Below are 27,813 nucleotides of genomic sequence, written 5' to 3' on the forward strand. Positions count from 1 at the left end.
GCCAGAGCTGATCAATGGGTACTTTCGTCTTTTGCTTTGTGGAAGGGCCTTGTTAGTTCCTAACTGCTTTTTTTCGTTTTTCTAACCCAATTATTTAATCCTTTAGTGAGCACACTGTAGCAGTTTCTGCTAAAAAAAAAAAAAAAGGAAAAAAGTGGGACTCTTAGGTCCTCTTTGTCCTTGGGACTCTTGCACTTAACTCTTTATATATAGGAGGAGCTTGGGTAGGGTGGAGCACTTCTGTAAAACCTCCTATGTGATTATCACATATGATTGGAGAAAGAACCAGAAAGGTGGTTCCACCAAACTGCAGGCCAATAAATGAAGATACTCTGGAAGAGGTAGTAACGCCAAGGTCACGTGACCAGTCACACTACTTGCTCTTCCAGATGTTGCTGTTAATCTTAAGTCTACCCAGGTTCTTCCTGTGATTCTTCTGGACCCTTGACAGTTACCCTTTGGGTAAATTTTTGGATCCTAGAAGTACTGTTAGGTGATGGTGCCTCCAATTTCAAATTGCCAGTACTTTTGGTGTTAGATAACTTAACTGGCCCTTTGAACAGAGAAACTGCTGTGCTGAAGGAGTCCTGGCCCTCTCATCCAAGCCAGGACAGTCCCACAAGTGACCTTGACTTTCTGCAAAGAACTTAAAATTTCTCTTCAGTGGACGGTTTAAAGCGCCAGTACCTGAATGGAAGAAAAGCCTTAGAATGGTTTTGGCGTGCCACATGTAGAGACAAAGTGAAACCTGTAGGATTATTTACCTTGAGGTTCTCCCAGCCACCCAGCAGCAAGGTAGAGGCTGATCATTGGGAGTTACTTGTCTTGACTGTGGCTTCTACTATTGCCAGGAAACAGGGTAAGGAAATCTCTTGGGAAATGAAGCAAGTTCTAGATGGTGTTTTGGCAGAATAGGTGATACTATAATTAGCTCATTCCACAACTACTAACCCAGACCAGATACTTGACCCATTACTATGAATTTGAAAAAATGTTTGGATTTCCCTTTTGAATTACTTTGGTCTCTTAAAGTCCTTGGGAAGTTCAGAACACTTTTGGGATAACAGGACTACATAATTTTGGGATCATTATTTCTTTCATTCTTTTTTTTTTTTTTTTTTTTTTTTTTTTGAGACAGTCTCAAGCTATTGCCCTGGGTAGAGTACTATGGCATCATAGCTCACAGCAACCTCCATCTCTTGGGCTCAAGCAATCCTCTTGCTTCAGACTGAATTTTAGTAGAAACAGGGTCTTGCTTTTGCTCAGCTGGTCTTGAACTCGTGAGCTCAAGTGAGCCACGGCGCCCAGCCATATCACTATTTTCTTTACTCTTCTATTAAGTGGTAGACTTGATGATTTAGAAACCTATAAGTTGAAAGTCATTAGAAGGCCTTTACCCTTTAAACCAGCAAAGCCCCTCAAACTCAAGAGTAGAAATTTACTGAGAACAAAGCAATATGACCAGAATACCAAGAAGTTTTTCACCTTGTCAACATTGCTAGCACCCACCTAAGCTTTCTAGATTAGGCCATGTCTAGTGGTAGTCATAACTGGTAATAGATTCTACTTTTGCTGGTAAGGTAGGCTTTAGAGAGCAAAATAGTCTTCTGAATTAGAAGAACTGACCCCTACCACTTTGAAACTCAAGGTCAGATGTAGTTTCATTTTTCTGAGAAGAGATTTTTTTTCTCTCTTTCTTTCTTTTTTCTTTGTAGAGACAGAGTCTCACTTTATCGCCCTTGGAAGAGTGCCGTGGTGTCGCAGCTCACAGCAACCTGCAACTTCTGGGCTTAGGCTATTCTCTTGCCTCAGCCTCCTGAGTAGCTGGGACTACAGGCACCCACCACATTGCCCGGCCTTTTTTTTTTTTTTGGCCAGGGCCAGGTTTGAACTTGCCACCTCTGGCATAAGAGACTGGTGCCCTACTCCTTTGAGCCATAGGCGCCGCCCCCGGCTATTTTTTTGTTGCAGTTTGGCCAGGGCCAGGTTTGAACCTGTCACCCTTGGTATATGGGGCTGGTGCCCTACCCACTGAGCCAGAGGCGCTGCCCAAAAGAGATTTTTTTTTTTAACCTTGCTAAAAGACAAAAAATGGTTGTCATTGTTCTATTGTTCCACTCTGCCTATAGTCTTTTTTTTTTTTTTTTTTTTTGAGACAGAGTCTCTGTTTCACAGGGTAGGGTGTCTTGGCATCATCACAGCTCACAGTAACCTTAAACTCTTGGGCTTGAGCAATCCTCTTGCCTTAGCCTCCTGAGTAGCTGGGACTACAGGTGCCCACGATGATGCCTGGCTAGTTTTTCTATTTAGTAGAGCCGTGATCTCTTGCTCAGGCTGGTCTTGAACTCCTGAACTCAAGCAGTCTTCCCACCTTGCAGAGTAAAGAATCCTCACAGAGGATTACAGGCATGAAGTTCCTGGCTCTTAAAATCCAAGTGGGCAGCAAAAAAGAAACCGGACTTGGTGGATCCCACTAAATTATCTGACTATGCACCTGGCATAGTCAGATGATTTAAATGAACACCTGAGTTAGACTAATTCAGAGCCTTGAGTGAATTAATGCAAAACAATGGCCTTAGTATTATCTGTGAGTGTCTCAGCTTTGTGACTTAAATACCTTTTGCAGATGATCTTGGTTTGGATTTGGACTGGGGATTGAAGTAGGGCTTTATAGTTCGCTTATGGACTCTTGAAGTCTCATGCTTACCCGACCCTAGCTTCAAATTCCTGAGCTTGAATCACTTTAGCCAGCCACTTAGTAGCTGGGACTACAGGTATAAGCTATTGTACCTGCCTACTTTGGGAAAAAAATTTTTTTGTGTGTGTGTGGTTTTTTTGGCTGGGGCTGGGTTTGAACCTGCCACCTCCGGCATATGGGACCGGCGCCGCCCCCCCCCCCAATTTTTTTTTTTAATTTATTTATTTTTATTGTTAAATCATAGCTGTGTACATTAGTGCAATCAAGGTTTTTTTTTTTTTTTTTTAGGCAGTCTCACTACATTGCCCTTGGTGGGGTGCTGTGGCGTCACAGCGCACAGCAACCTCAAACCCTTGGGCTTAAGTGATTCTCTTGCCTCAGCCTCCCAAGTAGCTGGGAGTAGTGATGTCCAGCTATTTTTTTGTTGCACTTGTTGTTTAGCATGCCCAGGCTGAGTTTGAGCCCACCAGCCCCAGTGCATGTGGCCGGCACCCAAACCACTGAGCTACGGGTGCCAAGCCTGAAAAATATTTTTTTTTTTTTTTGTAGAGACAGAGTCTCACTTTATGGCCCTCGGTAGACTGCCGTGGCCTCACACAGCTCACAGCAACCTCCAAATCCTGGGCTTAAGTGATTCTCTTGCCTCAGCCTCCCGAGTAGCTGGGACTACAGGCGCCTGCCACAACGCCCGGCTATTTTTTGGTTGCAGTTTGGCCGGGGCTGGGTTTGAACCCGTCACCCTCGGCATATGGGGCCGGCACCCCACCGACTGAGCCACAGGCGCCGCCCCTGAAAACTATTTTTTAAGAGATGAAGTCTCATTGTGTTGTCCAGGCTGGTCTTGAACTCCTGGCCTTAGCCTCCTGAGTGACTGAGATTGCAGGCTTGAGCCATTGTGCCCAGTTTCATTTGCAATTGGTTCTTCCTTTCTTTTCCTTTTTTTTTTTTTTGCAGTTTTTGGCTGGGGCTGGGCTTGAACCCGCCACCTCCGGCAAATGGGGCCAGTGCCCTACTCCTTTGAGCCACAGGTGCTGCCCCTTTCTCTTTTTTTTTTTTTTGAGGCAGAGCTCACTATGTCTCCCTCAGTACAGTGCTGTGGCATCACAGCTCACAGCAACCTCAAACTCTTGGGCTTAAGCAATTCTCCTGCCTCAGGCTCCCAAGTAGCTGGGACTACAGGTGCCCACCACAATACGTGGCTATTTTTTGGTTGCAGTTGTCATTGTTTAGTAGGCCCCGGGCCAGGCTTGAACCCACCACCTTTGGTGTATGTGGTTGGCGCCCTACTCACTAAGCTATAGGCAAAGAGCCTGCAATTGTTTTTTTCTTGTGGCCTTTAGCTTGGCAGCATGTGAATGGAGGCAGTTAGGACAGTAGTGGGCAGTGGTAAAGTAAACAGAGAAGGAAGGGCTGGCTTTCCTGGCTCTTAAAATCCAAGTGGGCCGCAGAAAGGAAACCAGACTTGGTGGATCCCACTAAAGCCACCCAGTAATTCTGCCCCGTGTCAATGATTTATGCACCTTAAGTTGAGTAGGTTGTGAAATTTTAAAATCTTGGTGATGCAGTTTCTTTAGATCTTTTTTTCTTTCTTTCTTTTTTTTTTTTTGTAGAGATAAAGTCTCACTGTACTGCCCTTGGGTAGAGTGCCATGACGTCACACGGCTCATAGCAACCTCTAACTCCTGGGCTTACGCGATTCTCTTGCCTCAGCCTCCCAAGCAGCTGGGCCTACAGGCGCCCGCCACAACACCTGGCTATTTGTTTGTTGCAGTTTTTGGCCAGGGCTGGGCCTGAACCCGCCACCCTCGGCATATGGGGCCGGCGCCCTATTTTATTTCTTTTAACATGATTCCCTTTGAAAATGTCTGTAAGCTATAGTGGGATCATTACCTGGAATGCTGTTCACTTTGCAGATTCCTAGACCCTACCTTCACATTATGATTCAGCAGAGGTGGAATGATACCTGGAAACTTGTATTTTTTTTTTTTTTTTTGTAGAGACAGAGTCTCACTTTATCACCCTCGGTAGAGTGCCATGGCATCACACAGCTCACAGCAACCTCCAACTCCTGGGCTTAAGCGATTCTCTTGCCTCAGCCTCCCGAGTAGCTGGGAATACAGGCGCCCGCCACAACGCCCAGCTATTTTTTGGTCTGCAGTTCAGCCGGGGCCAGGTTTGAACCCGCCACCCTCGGTATATGGAGCTGGCGCCCTACCAACTGAGCCACAGGCGTCCCCAGAAACTTGTATTTTTTTTAACAACCCCAGTTAACTGTTAAAAGACTGATGATGCTTGGTGGTCCCAGGACCTTAATGTTAGACCGGTAACTACATGTAGGCCTTTTTATTTGAACTTTATTGGATGCATTATAGGAAACTTTTTTAGTGTTTGGGCATTGTTTTTTTTGATGATTTATTATTATTTTATTTTTTGTAGACACAATCTCACTTTATCACCCTTGGTAGAGTGCCGTGGTGTCACAGCCTCACAGCAACCTCCAACTCCTGGACTTAGGCAATTCTCTTGCCTCAGCCTCCCGGTAGCTGGGACTACAGGCACCCACCACAACACCTGGCTACTTTTTTTGTTGCAGTTTGGTTGGGGCCGGGTTTGAACCCACCACCCTTGGTATATAGGGCCAGCGGCCTAACCAATGAGCCACAGGCGCCACCTGTGGATGATTGATTATTTTTAAAATGGACTTTTTGTCCATTCTGGCTCGGCGCCTGTGGCTCAAGCAGCTAAGGTGCCAGCCATATACACCTGAGCTGGCAGGTTCGAATCCAGCCTGGGCCCACCAAACAACGACAGCTGCAACCAGAAAATAGCCAGGCATTGTGACAGGAGCCTGTAGTCCCAGCTACGTGGGAGGTGGAGGCAGGAGAATCACTTGAGTCCAGGAGTTTGAGGTTGCTGTGAGCTGTGATGCCACGGTACACTACCCAGGGCAACAGCTTGAGGCTCTGTCTCAAAAAAAAAAAAAAAAAGTGTTCGGGCGGCGCCTGTGGCTCAGCAGGTAGGGCGCCGGTCCCATATGCCGGAGGTGGCGGGTTCAAACCCAGCCTCGGCCAAAAAAAAAAAAAAAAGTGTTCATTCTAAGTGCTGGAGTGGTTTTTTTTTTTTTTTGAGACAGAGTCTCAAGCTGTTGCCTTGAGTAGAGTACCGTGGCATCACAGCTCACAGCAATCTCAAACTCCTGGGTTTAGGCGATTCTCTTCCCTCAGCCTCCCCAGTAGCTGGGACTACAGGTGCCTGCCACAACGCCCAGCTATTTTTTTTTGTTGCAGTTTGGCTGGGGCTGGGCTTGAACCCACCACCATCAGTATATGGGGCTGGTGCCCTGCTCACTGAGCCACAGGCACCGCCCATGGAGTGGGTCTTTTTTGTTGTTCTTTTGTTTTTATTTATTTTTTATTAAATCATAGCTGTGTATGTTAATGTGATCATGGGGCACCGTACACTGGTTTTATAGACTGTTCGACACATTTCCTTTTTTTTTTTTTTTTTCTTGTAGAGACAGTCTCACTTTGTGGCCCTCAGTAGAGTGCCGTGGCCTCACACAGCTCACAGCAACCTCCAACTCCTGGGCTTAAGCTATTCTCTTGCCTCAGCCTCCCGAGTAGCTGGGACTACAGGCGCCCGCCACAATGCCCGGCTATTTTTTGGTTGCAGTTTGGCCGGGGCCGGGTTTGAACCCGTCACCCTCGGTATATGGGGCTGGTGCCTTACTGACTGAGCCACAGGCGCCGCCCTGTTCGACACATTTTCGTCACACTGGTTAACATAGCCTTCCTGGCATTTTCTAAGTTATTGTGTTAAAACATTTATATTCTGCATTTACTAAGTTTCACATGTACCCTTGTAAGATACACCGCAGGTGTAATCTCACCAATCACTCTCCCTTTGCCCATCCTTCCCCCTCCCTCCCTTCCTCATATTCTTAGGTTATAACTGGGTTATAGCTTTCATATGAAAGCCATAAATTAGTTTCATAGTAGGGCTGAGTACACTGGATACTTTTTCTTCCATTTTTGAGATACTTTACTAAGAAGAATATGTTCCAGCTCCATCCATGTAAACATGAAAGAAGTAATGTCTCCATCTTTCTTTAAGGCTGCATAATATTCCATGGTGTACATATACTACAATTTATTAATCCATTCGTGGATCAATGGGCACTTGGCTTAAGCTGTTTTCTCTAGGTTTTTCTTCCTAGACTTTTTTCCTCGAATGCCTTAGGAAAAGGAACTGGGGAAAAAAGCAAAGTGTTAGTAAAATTTGTCAGAAATCCTAGCAGAAGTGAGGAAATCGTTTCTATTTCCTGAAAAAGGTATTATGGTGACAGATTCTGTGTGCTTTATTCACTAGCATATTCGTAGTGTGCATATAATGAATAGGTGTTCAAAACGTATTTGGTTAAGAATGGTAAGGGTTTCTGCTGAAAGGAAAATTTAGGACTATGGATCCACTGCATAATCAACAAACCTTTAGGCAAGAGACTGTTGTAAAACAACAGTTGGGTAAAATTATTAAATTAAAGAAACTCTTGGCTGGGTGTCACGTCATGGCTCATGTGTATAATCCTAGCACTCTGGGAGGCTGAGGCAGGAGGATTGCTTGAAGTCAGGAGTTCAAGACCAGCAAGAGTGAGACCTTGTCTCTACAAAAAAAGAAAAGATAAGCAGGGCATGGGGCCACCTGCCTGTAGTCCCAGTTACTTGGAAGGGTGAGGCAAGAGGATCACTTGAGCCCAGGAGTTTGGAGTTGTAGTGAGCTATGATAACACTATGGCACTCTTGCCAGGGTGACAGAAAGAGACTCTTGGCTAAAAACAAACAAACAAAAAATAACTCCTATGAGTATGAAGGGAGTCAAAGTATGAAATCTGTTAATTACCGTGGTCAGCCCCTTAAGTGGCCTAAGTAGTACAGACTGATTTCCAGTGACACTGTTGTGTAACACAGGCATTGAATGGTTTTAGTCCTCTGACCTGGTTCTGCGGAGAGAGGAGCCTTTGTCCTATGTGTATTCATTTTCTCTTAATTCAAGTTGTTCTTTCTTCATTGGAAGACTCCGTAGGGACAGGATTTTTCCTGCTGATTGTTACTGTATTATATGTGTTCCATTAGCTACGGTAGTCCTGCCGGCCGGCTGGCTTAGCTCTGATTTTCTTTTTTCTTTTTTTTTTTTTAATTATTAAATCATAGCTGTGTACATTAATGCAATCATGGGGCACCATACACTTTTTGTTTGTTTGTTTGTTTTTGAGACAGATCCTCAAGCTGTCACCCTGGGTAGAGTGCTGTGGCATCACAGCTCACAGCAACCTCCCAAGTCCTGGGCTGAAGCGATTCTCCTGCCTCCGCCTCCCAAGTAGCTGGGACTACAGGCGCCCACCCCAGCACCTGGCTATTTTTTGGTTGCAGCCGTCGTCGTTGTTTTGGCGGGCCTGGGCTGGATTTGAATCCGCCAGCTCAGGTGTATGTGGCTAGCGCCTTAGCTGCTTGAGCCACAGGCGCAGAGCCTGATTTTTTTTTTTTTTGAGATGGGGTCTCACTATGTTGCTCTAGGTAGAGTGCTATGGCGTCACAGCTCACAGCAATCTCCAACTCTTGGGCTTAAGCAATTCTCTTCCCTCAGCTTCCCAAGGAGCTGGGACTACAAGCGCCCACCACAACGCCCAGCTATTTTTTGGTTGTAGTTGTTGGGTAGGCCCGGGCCGGGTTCGAACCCAGAGCTCCGGTGTATGTGGCTGGCACCTTAGCCGCTGAGCTACAGGCGCTGAGCCTTAGCTCTGATTTTTTCATGATGGACAGGGCTTTGTTAAAATCAGGAATATCTCTCAAGGTTTTATTGAATGTTGGATATGTGGTAGAACATAGTCTTGATATGGGGAGGATGAAGACTCAAATTCAGCTTCTCCTCTGTAGAATGAGGGTCATAAATTTGGGCCAGTGGTGACACGGGATCAGAGGGAGTAAGAGAATAACTACATTATAGTGTAAGTGGTTATTCAAATAGGATCCTATTGTTCACACAGTTTGAAAGGGAGTAGTAAATTGATACCTGGCAAATGATTTAGCCAATACCCTATTCCTAGAATATTCTAAATAGGCAAGTCTTTGGCAAAATTTCTTGCATGTACTAATTAGTCCTTTTCCTCTTTTGGCCCTTTAAGATAGAAGTTTTTTTAATTTTTGTATTTTCCCATGTCCTACCACGGTGAAAGCCACAGTTCATCCCTGTCAACACTAGCAGACTCTAGAGGAGATCTGGTAAGGTGGCAGCAAGTGAGGTTTGAAGAAGCCTCTTGGTGGTTGTGCACCACCCCCCAAGGAAAGAGCACTGGCCGCCAGTCTGTGGCAGCAGCTCTCTTCTGTTCCCTGAGGGAGCTGACCTATTGAGTAAGTCTACCTGGTTTACCGGAGGGCTGCTGCTGAAAGCTTAGCTGCCAACGCCTCCAGGGTTGAGGGAGGAGCTGAAAGGGGAAAGTTCAGGAATGACTCAGAGGTGTAATCTGCCTGTCCTTTCAGCGGGTGGAAATGGAATGTACTGTACAGAGCCATTCAGCAGCTTCCTTTGGCAGCCAGAGGATAGAGGAAATAAGGTGTGCGACTTTAGGCGTGAGAATCCTCAAGCATCTCCCGTCTGGAGTCATTTGCAGTGCTGGTGGTAATTAGGATTACTTAAATGTGTTTGTTCTCCTTGAGACTCCTCAATCTTGGTCCAGATGCCCTTTACAAGAAAATTGGGGCTTTATCTATTCCCCATCCGGACGGAATTATCCATTCACTTCCTCAGACTTGACTGCCTCTTTTCTGGGATCCATGTAGCAGAGGTTCTCAACCTGTGTGTTGCAACCCCTTTGTAACAATGAAAATACATCGCGGCATTACGAAGCTTGAGAACCACTGAACTACAGGAAAAAGTTCTGACACTTTTTTTTTTTTTTTGTAGAGACAGAGTCTCACTTTATGGCCCTCGGTAGAGTGCCGTGGCCTCACACAGCTCACAGCAACCTCCAACTCCTGGGCTTAAGCGATTCTCTTGCCTCAGCCTCCCGAGTAGCTGGGACTACAGGCGCCCGCCACAATGCCCGGCTATTTTTTGGTTGCAGTTTGGCCGGGGCCGGGTTTGAACCCGCCACCCTCGGTATATGGGGCCGGCGCCTTACCGACTGAGCCACAGGCGCCGCCCAAAGTTCTGACACTTTTATGATGGGTAATAAGCCAACACATTTCTAAGAAGCCTGTATTGATTGCACAAGGCACTGTTCCAGGTGTGGTTATGCACATTATCACTTTATTGTCCAGGCTAGAGTGCAGTGGTGTGATCATTGATCAGTGAACCCTTGAACTCCTGGGTTTCTCCTGCCTTAACTTAGCCTCCTGATTAAGACTACAGGGCTATACCGCCACACCTGGCCTTTTTTTTTTTTTTTTTTTTTTTTTTTTTTAAGAGTTGGGATCCTGCCTAGGATTTGGTGGTTCACTTTGGGAGGCTAAGGTGGAAGGATCCCTTGAGCTCAAGAGCTCTAGACCAGCCTGAACAAAAACAAGACCCCATGTCTACTAAAAGTTAAAAAATTAGCCAGGCATTGTGTCAGGGACCTGTAGTCCAACCACTTGGGAGGCTGAGGCAAGAGGATTTCCTGAGCCCAAGAGTTTGAAGTTGCTGTGAGTCATGTTGATACCATGGCACTCTACAGAGGATGACAGCGAGACTCTGTCTCAAAAAAAAATGTGCTGCTGCTGAAGGTTAAGGACAGGTGTCTTTATGTTATTCCTGAGACTTCCTATTAAATTGGTGGTCCCCAGCCTCTTTGGCACCAGTTTCATGTAAGTACTGTTGTTCCATGGACAAGGGGCACGGGTTGGGGCATTAGATTTTCGAATAGTTTTAAGGAGCATGCAACCTGGATCCCTCACCTTGGCACTTTACAGTAGGACTTGTGCTCCTATAGAATCTGATGCAACCCCTTGTCTGACGGGAAGTAGAGCTCGGGCATTGATGCCAGCAATGGGGAATGGCTGTAAGTACAGATGAACTTTTTTTTTTTGTAGAGACAGAGTCTCACTTTATGGCCCTCGGTAGAGTGCCGTGGGCCTCACACAGCTCACAGCAACCTCCAACTCCTGGGCTTAAGCGATTCTCTTGGCTCAGCCTCCTGAGTAGCTGGGACTACAGGCGCCCACCACAACGCCCAGCTATTTTTTTGGTTGCAGTTTGGCCGGGGCCGGGTTTGAACCCGTCACCCTCGGTATATGGGGCTGGTGCCTTACGGACTGAGCCACAGGCGCTGCCCAGTACAGGTGAACATTTGCTTGCTGGTGGCTCACCTGCTGTGCAACCCTATTCCTAACAAGCCATGGACCTGGTATTGGTCCACCATCTGAGGGTTGAGGACCACACCATTAAATGGCAAAGAAGCTCTCTATAAATGAAGTTACAGCTTTGCTGAAGGTGGAAGTGATAGTTTAGCTCCAAGTTCCCTTTCCCTAACCATTTATTTAAGTAACATTTATATAAATAGATTTGAGAGATGATAACTGTCGGCAGCAGGCATGGTCTTTTGATCCCTTTTAACTGATGTTGCATTTTTAAAGCCTTGTTAGGTGACCTTTCTGGTTTCCTGTTTTGTTTTTAGCTTTTGGTTGTTTTTTTTTTTTTTTTGATGTATAATGAAATAAAAAGAGAGGGAACAGCTGTTGATTCTAGGGGATCTATAAGACCCTCACAATGAAAATTTTAATGTTCATATTCGTAGGAGAAAAACTTCCAACCTGAGGGATCCCATTTTCACCTTACGATTTGGGATCTCATTCTATGTGTTCAGCTTAGATAAATTAACCTTAAACTATTCGTATAATGCTTTCTCTTGCCAGTGAAGCGACTGGGCATTATAGAAACTTAAGGATGGTTTAGAAGTAGAAGAATTATCACTATGGAGAGATTTCAACTTTTGTAAGATCTGTTCCCTGTAGCCACTTTAAAACCAAAACCAAACCACCACAATAAGCAGCTATTCAAAATTAAAGGTGTGTGGCTGGGCTGATGTAGTCTCTGGGAGATGGGGCTTCTGTAATAGGGGATGTATAATACCCTAGAATGTGGGCTCGGTGCCTGTAGCTCAGTGGCTTGGGAGCCAGCCACATATATCGGCACTTCCTTGAACACTTTTTCTTTTTTTGGCAGTTTCTGGCCAGGGCTGGGTTTGAACCTGCCACCTCCAGCATATGAGGCTGATGCCCTACTCATTTGAGCCACAGGCACCACCCCACCTTGACCACTTTTTAGTGACTAGTAAGTTAAGGCAAAGTTATACTTGGAGTTCTGGGTTCAGCTTCCTATTCACCTTATATAGGGAATAAATAGGGGTTGTAAAGGGCTATTTGTGCAGCCTGCTTTTGCTGATATGATCCTCATTGAGCTAGGGAGACTTTTTAGAAAATTAAGAAATGGAGTTAAGGACAGCCCTAGTTGAGATACTCCTTTTGCTTTAGGGACATCTTTGCTTGCCTTACATGCTCTGAATTTAGTTTTGAATTAAATAGCCTTTTCTGAAGGTACTTTTCCACTTTCAGTCCTCCCCTCCTGCCTCAACAGAAATAGGGGCACTACATTCTAAAAAGCTTCCTGCCTACAGCTCTCATTTGACACATGTAGCTTTTTATAATTTATATAGTACCACCTGTTCAAATGGTTTCTGCACAGCCACATAACAGGGCAGTAATTACCAGGAAAGGTCTTTTGACAAAAGGAGGAAAGGTGTAGACTTGTTGCATATTTGTTTGTGTGTCTGTGTGTAATCTTTTTAATTTGCAAGGTATTTTCATATCCACTACAGTTTAATTATCACAAGATAATCCTGTGAGTTATATGATGGATATAAGCACCATATTGTAGAGCAGGTAACTGAGACTTCCTTTGACTCTCATTTTCTCTTCAAAACAATCTAGTGCAGAAAAATTAATTTTCTCATCTAAGTCCTTATTCCTAGTTAGTAGTATAATTGGTTGTCTTATTTTAACATTGGTGTTAAACTTCTATGGGAACTCTGTAGTCTTATAGAAAGTAGTTTCTCCTTTGGGGGAAAAAATCCTATCCCTACACATAGAAAAATTTAAACTAGCCATGCTGTTAGGTCGTTAAACCTGAAATGCCCAGTTTTGGGTGAAAAGTTTAGTTTATTATATCTCAGACAAGAAGCAGTACCATTAAAGTACGTGCCTGAATGATCAATACAGTTTTGCCCCTCTTAACAGTAGCTTATGTATGTCAGCAGTGAAGAAGAAGCCTAGGGAGCTAATGGCAATGAAATTGCAAAAGGAGTTTTCCATAGCCTTTTGAATATTTTTTCTCTTTTGAATATTTTTAATATTTTTCCTTGCAAGAAGTAGTCCCAAAGCTGGAAGAAGTCAAATGCAGTTGGTGTAAGAGCTGGTGAATATGGTGGATGACAGAGTTTCCAAGTGCAGCTTCTATACTTGGAGTAGGGTTGTTTGTGCAACAGTTGTCTTTCAAGAGTATTGGGCTGTCTCTATTGACCAGTCTCAGCTGTTTATTTTTATTTATTTATTTTTGAGGCAGAGTCTCACTTTGTTGCCCTCAATAGAATGTCATGGCTTCATAGCTCACAGCAACCTCAAACTCTTGGGCTCAAGCTATTCTTTTTTTTTTTTTTTTTTTTGCACTTTTTGGCCAGGGCTGGGTTTGAACCGGCTACCTCTGGTATTTGGGGCTGGCGCCCTACTCCTTTGAGCCACAGGTGCCACCTGGCTCAAGCTATTCTTTTGCCTCCTAAGTAACTAGGACTACAGTTGCCTGCCACAACACCTGGCTATTTTTAGAGATGGGGGTCTCTCTTTGGTCAGGCTGGTCTAGAACTCCTGAGCTCAAGCAATCCGCCCAACTCGGCCTCCCAGAGTGCTGGGATTATACGCGTGAGCCACCGGGCCCGGCCCCATGTGGCTCATTTTCAAGATTAAAATCACCGGAATGGAACTTGCCTTTTTTTTTTTTTTTTTTGAGACAGTCTCACTTCGTAGGCCTCACTAGAATGCTGTGGTGTCATAGCTCACAGCAACCTGAAACTCTTGGGCTTAAGCAATTCTCTTGTCTCAGCCTCCCAAGCAGCTGGGACTACAGGCGCCTGCCACGATGCCTGGCTATTCTTAGAGATGAGGTCTGGCTCTGGCTCAGGCTGGTCTCATACCTATGAGCTCAGGCAATCCACCTGCCTCGGCCTCCCAGAGTGCTAGGATTACAGGTGTGAGATACCTCACCCAACCTAGAACGTAACTTTTTTTTTTTTTTTTGTAGAGACAGAGTCTCGCTTTATGGCCCTCAGTAGAGTGCCATGGCCTCACACAGCTCACAGCAACCTCCAACTCCTGGGCTTAAGCGATTCTCTTGCCTCAGCCTCCCAAGTAGCTGGGACTACAGGCGCCCGCCACAACGCCCGGCTATTTTTTGGTTGCAGTTTGGCCGGGGCTGGGTTTGAACCCACCACCCTTGGTATATGGGGCCGGCGCCCTACCGACTGAGCCACAGGCGCCGCCCAACTTTTTTGTTTTTTTAAGACAGAGTCTCACTATGGTACCTTCATAGAGTGGTCATAACTCACAGCAACCTCAAACTCTTGGGCTTAAGTGAGTCTCTTGCCTCAGCCTGTCAAGTAGCTGGGACTACAGGCGCCCGCCATAACGCCCAGCTATTGTTTGTTACTGTTGTTTAGCTGGCCCAGGCTAGGTGCTAACCTACCACCTTCGGTGTATGTGACTGGCGCTGTAACCACTGTGCTACCAAGCCCACAATGGTACTTTTCGGTTTTTTTTGTTGTTTGTTTTTGTTTTGGTTTTTTTTTTGTAGAGACAGAGTCTCACTTTATGGCCCTCGGTAGAGTGCCGTGGCATCACACGGCTCACAGCAACCTCCAACTCCTGGGCTTAAGCGATTCTCTTGCCTCAGCCTCCCAAGTAGCTGGGACTACAGGCGCCCACCACAACGCCCAGCTATTTTTTTTTTTTTTGATTGCAGTTCAGCCGGGGCTGGGTTTGAACTCGCCACCCTCGGTATATGGGGCCGGCGCCTTACTGACTGAGCCACAGGCGCCGCCCACAATGGTACTTTTCAAACCATCAACATACTGTGCATTCGTTAGCCACTTCCTCCCCAAATTTTTCTTTGATACTTCAAGTTGTCTGCATTGGTTCCATGAGGAACTCATTGAAAAATAACATAATCCAGGGCGGCGCCTGTGGCTCAAGGAGTGGGGCGCTGGTCCCATATGCCGGAGATGGCGGGTTCAAACCCAGCCTCGGCCAAAAACCACAAAAAAAAAAAACAAAACAAAAAAACACTCTCTCTCTCTCTCTCTCTCTCTCTCTATATATATATATATATAGTTTTTGGGTTTTTTTTGTGGTTTTTGGCCTGGGGCTGGGTTTGAACCCGCCACCTCCGGCATATGGGACCGGCGCCCTACTCCTTGAGCCACAGGCGCCGCCCTATATATATATATTTTTTTGAGACAGTTTCACTTTGTCACCCTCGGTAGAGTGCTGTGGCGTCACAGCTCACAGTAACCTCCAACTCCTGGACTTAGGCGACCTCTTGCCTTAGCCTCCCAAGTAGCTGGGACTATAGTTGCCCGCCACAATGCCCAGCTATTTTTTTTTTTTTCCTTTTTTAAGAGACAGAGTTTCACTCCATCATCCTCTGTAGAGTGCTGTGGCGTTACAGCTCCAGCTCTTGGGCTTAGGCGATTCTCTTGCCTCAGCCTTCCAGTAGCTGGGACTACAGGCGTCTGCCACAACGCCTGGCTATTTTTTGTTTGGCCAGGGCCGGGTTTGAATCCACCGCCCTTGGTATATGGGGCTGGCACCCTACTCGCTGAGCCACAGGCGCTACCCTAAAAACATTTTTTTAAAGGTAATTACAAGCCAAAACATGTGTTTGAAAGAATGAGGCTATACCTTTACACACACACACCCCACCCCCCAAAAAACCTCAAGAAGTGTCAGAGATATTGATTGTCAAATTTAGTACTTAAGGAGACCAGACATTTTATACTTAACCAAATATTTATCTCTGTAGGGAGAGCTAGGCTTCGTGAGTCCCACACTTGTCTTTCTGGATAATTTTCTTTCTGAAGCATATCTTTTAAAATTCCTTAGTATCTGCAATAAACTCAGTTTTTGTTTATCTGAAAATATGTGTTTCTCCTTTGTTCAAACACAATGGTAGCTTAATAAGTATTTTGTCTTGGCAGTGTTCTAAAAAAATTTCCAGTTTTCAGGTTTCCATCGCTGCCAAGTAGTCTGTCTTCTCTGTGCTGTTTCTCGGAGGGTGAGAATTACGATGTGAAAGGCTGCCCTCTGCTTGTGGACTCTCCTAGACCAGAGAGGTTGAAGTACTGCTAAGAGACCAGGTGTGGGGGAGATATCACCAGCAGCGTTAAGTAATTGGTCACTTTCCTCATTCATTTTTCCTCGGGCCACTCAGAAATACTGACACTAGATTGAGATGGACTGGATACTCAACAACTGCTCTGGTGCCCAGGTGATGGGAAAGACTCTTCAAGGAATGTAGTGAAGCTTTGAATCCAAGTAGCAGAGTTAAACCTGCTGCTGTTTCCAGACTGGTAACTCCTCCCAAGCAGTTCAGGGCTTTTTACAGCTTTCTTTGACAAACTTTCCTAAAAGGCTAAGATGAGGAGAGAGAGGTTGAGTCACTGTAACTCCTCCTCGTTAATACAAAGGAGGAAGGAGTTAACTTTCACATAAAGTTTTTCTTTTTGCTTTGCAGAATGCATCCTGTCTTGTTCTTGCTGCCCGGCATGCCAGTGCTTCCTCTACGGTAAGGTCTGGAAAGAAGACAGAATTATTGGACAGCCTGACTCTGGGACAGAGGGTTTGGTGCCCACCTTTTTTCTTACAACATGAGTCACTATAAAGGTTTTTTGTGTTTTTTTTGGTAGAGACAGAGTCTCACTTTATGGCCCTTGGTAGAGTGCCATGGCATCATACAGCTCACAGCAACCTCCAATTCCTGGGCTTAAGCGATTCTCTTGCCTCAGCCTTCTGAATAGCTGGGACTACAGGCGCCTGCCACAACGCCCGGCTATATAAGAATCACTTTCCTTTTTTTCTTTTGGCCGGGGATGGGTTTGAACCCACCACCTCCGGCATATGGGGCCGGCATATGGGCACTATAAAGGTTTTGAGACACACTGTGTTATGGTCCACTATTTCACTTGCAAGAATACAGTTGACAGTGTCCTTTCTGATTCACCTGTGTAAGTGTCAACTTGGCTCAGCTTACTGGTTTTGTAGGGAGGGTTTCATTTCTTTCTGTCAGTGTGGATTTTATCTCTCTTGATATTTGTGTATCTCAAAACTTTCACAATGAAAGTATTATTATTCAGAGTGTCTCCTACAAGTGCCCTTTATTATTGTTGTTATAACTTTTTTTTTTTTATTGTTGGGGATTCATTGTATAACTATTATTATTGCTATAGTACTATATATTTTTTTCTTGAGACAGAGTAGAGTGCTGTGGCATCATAGCTCACAGCAACCTCAAATTCTTGGGCTCAGGGTGGCGCCTGTGGCTCAGTCGGTAGGGCGCCAGCCCCATATACCGAGGGTGGCGGGTTCAAGCCCGGCCCCGGCCAAACTGCAACCAAAAAATAGCCGGGCGTTGTGGCGGGCGCCTGTAGTCCCAGCTACTCGGGAGGCTGAGGCAAGAGAATCGCTTAAGCCCATGAGTTGGAGGTTGCTGTGAGCTGTGTGAGGCCACGGCACTCTACCGAGGGCCATAAAGTGAGACTCTGTCTCTACAAAAAAAAAAAATTCTTGGGCTCAAATGATCCCCCTACTTCAGGCTCCCAAGCATCTGGGACTACAAGTGCCCACCACAATGCCCAGCTATTTTTAGAGACAAGGTCTTGCTCTGGCTCAGGCTAGTCTTGAACCTGTGAGCTCAGGTAATCCAACCACCTCAGCCTCCCAGAGTGCTGGGATTAAAGGTGTGAGCCACCATACCTGGCCGTTACTATGGTAGTATTTTAAGAAATTTTTTTTTTTTTTTTTTGTAGAGACAGAGTCTCACTTTATGGCCCTCGGTAGAGTGCCGTGGCCTCACACAGCTCACAGCAACCTCCAACTCCTGGGCTCAAGCGATTCTCTTGCCTCAGCCTCCCGAGCAGCTGGGACTACAGGCGCCCGCCACAACGCCTGGCTATTTTTTGGTTGCAGTTCGGCCGGGGCCGGGTTTGAACCCGCCACCCTTAGTATATGGGGCAGGCGCCCTACTGACTGAGCCACAGGTGCCGCCCTTAAGAAATTATTTAGGTGGCGGCTATCCTCAGTGGGTAGGGTGCTGGCCACATACATCAAGGCCGATAGGTTCAGATCCAGCCTGGGTCAACTAAAACAACAGTGACAATTGTAACAACAACAGCAAAATTAGCCGGGTGTTGTGGTGGGTGCCTGTAGTCCAGCTACATGGGAGGCTGAGGCATGAGAATCAAGTAAGTCTAATAGCTTGAGGTTGCTGAGAGCTGTGACACCACGGCGCTCTACCCAAGGTGACAGCTTGAGACTCTGTCTCAAAAAAAAAGAAAAAAGACAAATACTTGGCTGGGCTCAGTAGCTGCCTGTAATCACAGCACTCTGGGAGGCAGAGGTAGGAGGATCTCTTGAGCTCAGGAGTTCAAGACCCGCCCAAGCAAAGTGAGGCCCCATCTCTACTGCAAATAGAAAAATTAGCTGGGCTCAACGCCTTTAGCTTAATCGGCTAAGGCGCCAGTCACATACACCAGAGCTGGCAGGTTTAAATCCAGCCCAGGCCTGCCAAACAATAATGACACTACAACCAAAAAATAGCTGGGCGTTGTGGCAGGTGCCTTGGGAGGCTGAGGCTCTTGCCCAGTGCCTGGCCTGAGGCTAAGCCCAGGAGTTGGAGGTTACCAGGGCGACAGCTTGAGGCTCTGTCTCAAAAAAAAAGAAAGAAAAATTATGTGGGTTTGTAGTGGGTACCTCTGGTCCCAGCTGCTTGGGAGGATGAGGCCTCCCAAGATGGCTTGAATCCAGGAGTTTGAGGTTGTTGCAAGCTAGGCTGATGCCATGTGGGCAACAGAGTGAGACTCTGTCTCCAAAAATAAAAAATAAAAAAAAGAGAAATTTACTTGTATAATGAAGTGGGAATATCAGATACTTTTTTTTTTTTCTTTTAAGAGACAGTCTTACTCTGTTGCCCTCTATGGCATCACGGCTCACAACAACGTCAAACTCTTGGGCTTAAGCAGTTCTCTTGCCTCAGCCTACAGAGTAGCTGGGACTATAGGTGCCTGGCACAGTGCCCAGCTATTTTATTTATTTATTTATTTTTAGAGACAGTCTCAGTTTATCGCCCTTGTTAGAGTGCTGTGGCGTCACAGCTCACAGCAACCTCCAACTCCTGGGCTTAGGCCAGTGGTTCTCAACCTTCTGAAGGCCGTGGCCCATTAATACAGTTTCTTTAGGTTGCAACCCACAGCTTGAGAACTGCTGGCTTAGGCGATTCTCTTGCCTCAGCCTCCCAAGTAGCTGGGACTACAGGTGCCCACCACAACACCCGGCTATGTTTTTGTTGCAGTTTGGCCTGGGCCGGATTCAAACCTGCCACCCTTGGTATATGGGGCCATCGCCCTACCCACTGAGTCATGGGCGCCGCCCCTGGCTATTTTTTTGTTGCAGTTGTCGTCGTTTAGTTGGCCCAGGCTGGGTTTGAACTCACCAGCCTCAGTGTATGTGACTGGCACCATAACCACTGTGCTATGAGCACGGAACCCTTTTTTTTTTTTTTTTTTTGAGACAGAGGGTACTCATGCACCCTCAGTAGAGTGCTATGGTGTTATAGCTCACAGCAACCTCAAACTCCTGGGCTTCAGCGATTCTCTTGCCACAGCCTCCCAAGTACTTGGGACTACAGGTGCCCGCCACAACACCCAGCTATTTTTTGTTGCAGTTGTTGTTGTTTTTAGTTGGCCCAGGCTGGGTTCGAACCTGCCAGCCTTGGTGTATGTGGCTGGCACCATAACCACTGTACTACAGGCGCCACTCCTTTTTTTTACTATTGTTGGTGAATCATTGAGGGTACAAAGAACCATGTTACATGCTTTCATTTGTTAGGTAAAGTCCCACTTATAATTGTGTCCCCTCTCCCAAGAGGTGTGTGGGGTTCTTTTTGGTTTTGGGGGCATTTTGTTGTTGTTGTTTAGCAGGCTCTGGCCAGGTTTGAACCCATCAGTAACGGAGTATCTCTTTGTTGCCTTGTAGAGTGCCTTGGCGTCACAGTTCACAGCAACCTCAGACTCTTTGGGCTTAAGCAGTTCTCTTGCCTCAGCCTCCTATAGTGCTGGAATTACAGACATGAGTCACTGCGCCTGGCCACCTTATTTAAATTTTTAAAAAATTAGGCAAAAGTACCTGATAAGCCAGGTGGGCGGATCACCTGAGCTCATGAGTTTGAGACTAGCCTGAGCAAGAGTGAGACCCCATCTCTAAAAATAGCCAAGTTGTGGCAGGTGTCTATGGTCCCAGCTACTTGGGAGGCTGAGGCAAGAGAATTGCTTGAGCTCCAGGGTCTGAGGTTGCTATGAGCTATGATGCTGTGGCACTCTACCAAGGAGAGCAAAGTGAGACTTTCTCCAAAAAATAAAAATAATGAATAATTTAAACATTTTAGATTGTGGTAAAATACACATAACATACAGTTTACCTTTTTTTTTTTTTTTTTTTAGAGACAAGAGTCTTATTTTTTTTTTTTTTTTTGGTAGAGACAGAGTCTCATTTTATGGCCCTCGGTAGAGGGCCATGGCCTCACACAGCTCACAGCAACCTCCAACTCCTGGGCTTAAGCGATTCTCCTGCCTCAGCCTCCCGAGTAGCCGGGACTACAGGCGCCTGCCACAACGCCTGGCTATTTTTTTTTGGTTGCAGTTCAGCCGGGGTCGGGTTTGAACCCGCCACCCTCGGTATATGGGGCTGGCGCCCTACAGACTGAGCCACAGGCGCCGCCCGACAAGAGTCTTATTTTTGTCGCCCTTGGTAGAGTGCTGTGACATCACAGCTCACAGCAACCTCCAGCTCTTGGATTTAGGCAATTCTCTTGCCTCAGAGAATGAAGCTGGCCTTCTAATAAACTTTTTGACTGTCACTTAGCCCTTCTGCTTCTATTTTTATTTTATTTTTTTATTGTTAGGTGATATTTGTTTGTTTATTTATTTTCTGCTTCTATTTTTAGAATTTGAAAGACATATTGGCTGACCTGATACCTAAAGAGCAGGCCAGAATTAAGACCTTCAAGCAGCAACATGGCAAGACTGTTGTGGGCCAAATTACTGTGGACATGGTAAGGGTAATGGAGTTGTGGCTGGGAAAAGGAGCTCTATAATATGGTTTAACAAAAGCACCATTCTCTTCACTGACTATTCAAATTCATTCTGTCCCATACAAGAAATGTTGAGGTTTATGTTGTTCCTTTGGGATTAGATTGTTCCTTTCTATAAATTGAATGTTCGAGTTTTTTTGTTTTTTTGTTTTTTTTTTTTGCAGTTTTGGGCTGGGGCTGAGTTTGAACCTGCCACTTCCAGCATATGGGGGCTGGCGCCCTACTCCTTTGAGCCACAGGCGCCTCCCTTAATGATTGAATTTAACCTAATTCTTTTATAGGAAAGATGAAGTTTCTGTTCCTAATTCCAGTGCCTCAGTTTTTAGAGCCAGAACTTTGTGTCTTTGATGCTATGCCAGCCATCCAGATAAAGCACAGCCCTAATAAGCCTGATAGGCCCTCTAGAACAGCATTAGGATGACTTTTCCCCGGCCTTAAGATTCTGAGCAGCTGGGTGGCACCTGTGGCTCAGTGAGTAGGGCGCCAGCCCCATGTGCCGAGGGTGGCGGGTTCAAGCCCAGCCCCGGCCAAACTGCAACCAAAAAATAGCCGGGCGTTGTGGCGGGCGCCTGTAGTCCCAGCTGCTCGGGAGGCTGAGGCAGGAGAATCGCGTGGGCCCAAGAGTTAAGAGGTTGCTGTGAGCCGTGTGACGCCACGGCACTCTACCCAAGGGGCGGTACAGTGAGACTCTGTCTTTACAAAAAAAAAAAAAGATTCTGAGCAGCTCAGATGATAGTGTCACAGCAGTTTTTTGCTATTGGTCTTCACCCTTTCCCCTATAATATATCTCATTCTGTTTACTTTGGTTGATTGAAATTTGGTATTGGGGGACTAAGTGTGGGTAGGAGAAAAAAATACTTGTCTAGTAAGGAAAGGAAGCAAGCAGAGGCAGAAGCATGAAAGAAAAATAGTGATTTTTTTTTTTTTTTTTTAAAGACAGTGTCACTTTATCGCCCTCAGTAGAGTGCCGTGGCACCACACGGCTCACAAGCAACCTCCAACTCCTGGGCTTAGGCGATTCTCTTGCTTCAGCCTCCCGAGTAGCTGGGACTACAGGCACCCGCCACAACGCCTGGCTATTTTTTTGTTGCAGTTTGGCTGGGTCCAGGTTTGAACCTGCCACCCTCGGTATATGGGGCCAGCGCCCTACTCACTGAGCCACAGGCACCACCTGAAAAATAGTGATTTCTTAACTGAAAAACTTCATTTCCAACATTAGCGGTCTTCATTGCAAAGTTCAGTTCTTTAGTAAGTTAACTGCTCAGACATCTTCCCCTGAGTGCAGTCTTGCAGAATAAATTTCCTCTCCCAGATCCCATGAAGTTCTAACAAGCTCTGTCCTATTGTCATTCTAGCTACTGGTTATAGCCTCTTTTTTTTTTTTTCTCCCATCTTCTTCAGATGTATGGTGGCATGAGAGGTATGAAAGGATTGGTATATGAAACATCAGTTCTTGATCCTGATGAGGTAAGATATCTTCATGTCAATCACTATAATTATTGTGTTTATTGACTATGCAAACCATGGCTTGGACCAGTCAAGGTTAAGGAGAATAAGTATATTTGTATTTTGGAAGGTAGAGAATAAGTATGTATGGAGTAACTGAACAACATATTTATCTTTTTAGTATATCAACTGAGAGTTGTAATTCTCACTCTTCTCCATCAAGGGCATCCGTTTCCGAGGATTTAGTATCCCTGAATGCCAGAAACTGTTGCCCAAGGCTGAGGGTGGGGAAGAACCCTTGCCTGAGGGCTTATTTTGGCTGCTGGTAACGGGACAGATTCCAACAGAGGAGCAGGTAAAGCAGAAGGACATTAGTCCTTCCCATTCTCCTTCTTCATTGCCTTTTTCTGATCTTAGAAACTTAATCCTGACCTGACTATGGGTGGTAGTTTGTCGAGATGTGTAGTGAGGGGAAGAATTCCGAGCAGAGTTCTGCTATATAAGTAGATTGAATGGAACTCTCTTCTTGACTTTACTCAGATGCACTGTCCTTTTGTTTTTCTTCTTTCTTTTCCTTGCTAGTGTTCTGAGCAGTGTCTCCTTTTCTACAGGTATCTTGGCTCTCAAAAGAGTGGGCAAAGAGGGCTGCTCTGCCTTCCCATGTGGTCACCATGCTGGACAACTTCCCCACCAATCTACACCCCATGTCTCAGCTCAGTGCAGCCATCACAGCCCTCAACAGTGAAAGTAACTTTGCCCGAGCATATGCAGAGGGTATCAACCGAACCAAATACTGGGAGGTAGGAAATTTGAGTGGGGTGACTGGTGTGTGATGGGAATTTAAGGGACTTACGTATGAAGGAAGGAAAAAGAATGTAGACTTTTGAGAAAAATTACTTGTTTGAGTTACTGCAGAAACTTAACACATTTTCTTTTTTTTTTTTGTTTTTTTTTTTGGCCGGGGCTGGGTTTGAACCCGCCACCTCCGGCATATGGGACCGGCGCCCTACCCCTTGAGCCACAGGCACCGCCCCCAACTTAACACATTTTCATTGTGGGCTTGATTTATGTCACTTATTAGGGATTATAAAGATAGAGCATGGTTTTTATCACTAAGGTTATTTGGTTAGGGTGATATACATGTAACAAGAAAGTTAGAATTCCATAATCTTGCAGTACCACATAATAGAAGTATGTACTCGGGACTGTTGGAACATTGAAAAGGCTGTGATAAAACTACAGGGTCCGTCAGGAAAATTTCACAGAGCAGTCTCACCCTAGTTCCAGCAGGTCATTTCCCTGCCTCCTCCTCTTTAAATAAGGAAAATTTAAGAGAAACTTTAAGAAGTTGTGAATAGTAGCTAAAGCAACTTTAGAGTCTAGAGGAGGACTCATGCCAATCAGCTGCGTTCTGGCTGGCCACCCCCAGATACCTGTGAGAAGTGAGTGGGAGGGTCCTTAGTATCCTGGGAATACGACCCAGAAACAAATGAGTTTTATCCTCTGAAAATGAAAAGTGACCTTCCTTACTAGTTTAGATTCTAGTTGAGGAATGGGTTGTTGTCTCTTACTTCAGTGTATAGTCCATAATTCCTTCCATTGCCTTCTAGTTTTTCATATACCCACAGACACGGGGTAAAAATACAAATAATCTGGCTAAGTTTATAAGAGGACATCCCTTTTCTTTTCTTATTTGGAGACACATAGCATAGGAATAGAAAATTTCCTTTTTACAATGCGAGTACACTAAATGATTTTTGACCAGGAGATGGTAACCACCAGTCTGCTTCAGAGAGTTCACCGTGATGCAAGACACAGAATAGCATGATCCAATGGTCTGATGAAACCCCCTTGAGGCCTTGGCAAATCCTGTTTCATTTGGTTGGTCAATATTTATTCAATGCCAACTGTGTATAGAGAAATGTGTTTGCTGTTAGTGGGGAGAGAGGGAGGGTTTGAAATTTATATTAACCTGATTGCCACTAGAAAGGTTGGTATAGGAAAAATGCAAAGTATACTTATTCACACTATTTAAAACATTTATAAAGCCACACATCAGACCAGGTGCAGTGGCTCAGCGCCTTAGTCCTATCACTCTGAAGCCAAGCCAAGATGATCCTTGAGTTCAGGAGTTTGAGACCAGCCTGATGAAGAGACAGACCCTGTCTCTACTAGAAATAGAAGAATTAGCTGGCCCATAGCAGGAGGCTGAGGCAGGAAGATCGTTTGAACCCAGGAATTTGAGGTTGCTGTGAAATAGGCTGATGCCATGGCATTTTAGCCTGGGCAACAGAGTAAGAGTCTGTCTCAAAAAGAAAAAAAAAATCAGCAAGTACACAAGGTCATATAATCTGAATATATTGCTTTTCTTTTTTTTCAAAAATGCTATTCAAGTAATTATCTGTGTCAGCACAACAGAAAAGGTTAAGTGAAGACCAACAGGGCCGAGCGTGGTGGCTGACATCTATAACCATAGCATTCTGGGAGGCCAACGAGGGAGAATTGCTTGACCTCAGGAGTTTGAGACCAGCCTAAGCAAGAGCTAGACCCCATCTCTACTAAAAAAAGTAGAAAAATTAGCTGAGAGTTGTGGTGGGCTCTTGTAATCTCAGCTACTCAGGAGGCTGAGGCAAGAGAATCACTTGAACCCAGGAGTTTAAGGTTGCTGTGAGCTGTGATGCCATGGTACTCTGTCTACCCAGGGCAACAGAGTGAGACTGTCTCAAACAAAAAAAAATGAAGAGCAGCAGTTCTTCTAGCTAGAACATATTTTAGAAATTGGCCACACTGGCTGGGTGTGGTGACTCATGCCTATAATCTTACCACTCTAGGAGGCTGAGGCAGGTGGATTGCTTGAGCACAGCCTGAGCAAAAGTGAAACCCCGTCTCTACTAAAAAATAGAAAAATTGAGGCCAAGAGGATCGCTTGAGCCCAAGTTGGAGGTTGCTGTGAGCTATGATGCCCCAGCAATCTGCCCAGGGAGACAGCTTTAGACTCTCCCAAAGAAAGGGAAAAAAAAAGGAAAGAAATTTGCCACACAGAAATTTCTGTTACTAGTTACAATATTACTTACCTTTACTGCCACAAGGGGGGAAAAACACCTCCTTCAAACTTGATAATGGATATCTGTAAAATATTTTCCAGTAGTGGCTCACACCTGTATGCATTACACTCTCAGAGGCCGAGGCAGGTGGATTGTTTGAGCTCTCACGAGTTCAGAGACCAGCCTGAGCAAGTGTAAGACCTAGTCTCTTATACTAAAAGTAGAAAAAACTATCCAGGAGTGGTGGTGAATCCCTGTAGTCCCTACTACTCAGGAGGCTGAGAAAAGAAAATTGCTGGGAGCCTAAGAGTTGGAGGTTGCTGTGAACTATGATGCCACAGCACTCTACCCAGGGCAATGGCCAGATGTGGTGGCTCACACCTGTATGGAATCTTAGCACTCTGGGAGGCTATGGCAAGAGGAATCCTTGAGCTCAGGAGTTCAAGACAGCCTGATCAAGAGTGATATAGGCATTGTGGTACATGCCTGTAGCCCCTGGTACTCAGCAGGGTGAGGCAGAAGGATTACTTGATCCCAGGAGTTGGAGGTTGCAGTGAGCTATGATGATGCCACTGCACCGTACCTGGGGTGACAGAGTAAGACTATCTCCAGAAAGAAAAGAAAAAAAAAAAAAAAAAAGGTTATTTCCCAGACATCCAAACCTGCTGCGTGCTTAACATTGCCCTTTGATCACTGAAATGAAGAATCTTGTACTCCCTTGCTTGCTGTGGCCTTCATTTCAGTGTAAGGCATTGCTTGACTGTTGTGCTGTGATTTCTGTGAGATGTTATCTAAGGATGATTGTCTTGAAGTAAACATGTTATATTTCAGGACTTGCCTAATATTTTGGAGAGTGTGAGCAATACTATTTTGTAGAGAGTGCAAAAAAAATGGGTACACATTGGGCAGAACCTGTGGCTCAAGGAGTAGGGTGCCAACCCCGTACGCCGGAGGTGGTGGGTTCAGACCCGGCCCTGGCCAAAAACTGCAAAAAAAAAAAAAAAAAAAGTGCACATTCTAAGAATGGAAAAAACAATATCAGAATTGTAGTACTCAAGTCATGTTTGACTTCTGCAATTATAAGAAATACAAGATACAATGTACAAGATAACATTATTGGTATATGTTATTCCAGTTTTAATATTTTTTCCTTAATATATGTATACCTTTTCGGCACCCTTTGCCTTGTCAGCTGTAGGAGGTGTGTCTAATAAGGTCACACTGCACAAAGATGAGTACTAATATCTGCTTTAGGTTAGTAGAGCTTGCTGCCACATCTTATATCTCTCAGGTTAAATACTGGTTCAGGTCAGTTCTCTATCTTGGTTAAATTATTTGTGGGCTATTTATGACAGGATTCAGGGGTTGAGGAGTTTTTTTTTTTAACATAAACCTCATGAGAATGATCTGCTTACTACATTTCTTCCACTGCAATTTCTGTGACTATGGATGAATAATGTAATCCTTTGAGTTGGAAGAGTTAACCAGCTTCCAGACCTCTTTTTTTTTTTCTTCTTATTTTATTTATTTATATTTTTTGAGACAGAGTCTCAACTTTGTAGCCCTTGGTAGAGTGCCGTAGCGTCACAGCTCATAGCAACCTCCAACTCTTGGGTTTAAGCGATTCTCTTCCCTCAGCCTCCCAAGTAGCTGGGACTACAGGTGCCCACCACAACGCCCAGCTATTTTTTTGGTTGCAGTTGTTTAGCTGACCTGGGCCAGGTTCGAACCCATCACCCCTGGTATATGTGGCTGGTGCTGCAACCATTGTGGTATGGTCGCCAAGTTGTTCCAGGCCTTTTTTTTTTGAGACAGAATCTCAAGCTGTCGCCCTGGGTAGAGTGCCATGGCATCATAGATCACAGCAACCTCAAACTCTTGGGCTTAAGCGATTCTCTTGCCTCTGCCTCCCAAGTAGCTGAGACTACAGGTGCCTGTCACAATGCCCAGCTACTTTTGTTGTTGCAGTTGTCATCGTTGTTTAGGTGGCCATGGCTGGATTCGAACCCGCCGACCAGGATGTATATATGGCTAGTGCCCTACCCACTGAGCTACAGGCACCGCCCCCAGGCCTCTTTTTGGTTGACTTAACTTTTTGTTATTGTTGCAGTTTGGCCGGTTTGGGTTTGAACCTTGGTATATGGGGCCAGCACCCTACTCACTGAGCCACAGGTGCCGCCCTTTTTT

At 45.3% G+C, this 27,813-nt stretch overlaps 1 protein-coding gene across 1 annotated transcript in view; it reads left to right on the forward strand.

The window, feature by feature from the left end:
* CS (citrate synthase) overlaps nt 1–27,813 on the forward strand; it is a 38,560-nt gene that overhangs the window by 659 nt on the left and 10,088 nt on the right. Inside the window, exons 2-6 of the mRNA XM_053555982.1 lie at nt 16,508–16,558; nt 20,990–21,097; nt 22,538–22,603; nt 22,806–22,937; nt 23,194–23,382. Of these exons, the coding sequence (XP_053411957.1) occupies nt 16,508–16,558; nt 20,990–21,097; nt 22,538–22,603; nt 22,806–22,937; nt 23,194–23,382 (546 nt within the window). The remainder of the gene's footprint in view (nt 1–16,507; nt 16,559–20,989; nt 21,098–22,537; nt 22,604–22,805; nt 22,938–23,193; nt 23,383–27,813) is intronic.

Source organism: Nycticebus coucang, chromosome 12, assembly GCF_027406575.1.
Source record: "Nycticebus coucang isolate mNycCou1 chromosome 12, mNycCou1.pri, whole genome shotgun sequence".
Lineage (NCBI taxonomy): Eukaryota > Metazoa > Chordata > Mammalia > Primates > Lorisidae > Nycticebus > Nycticebus coucang.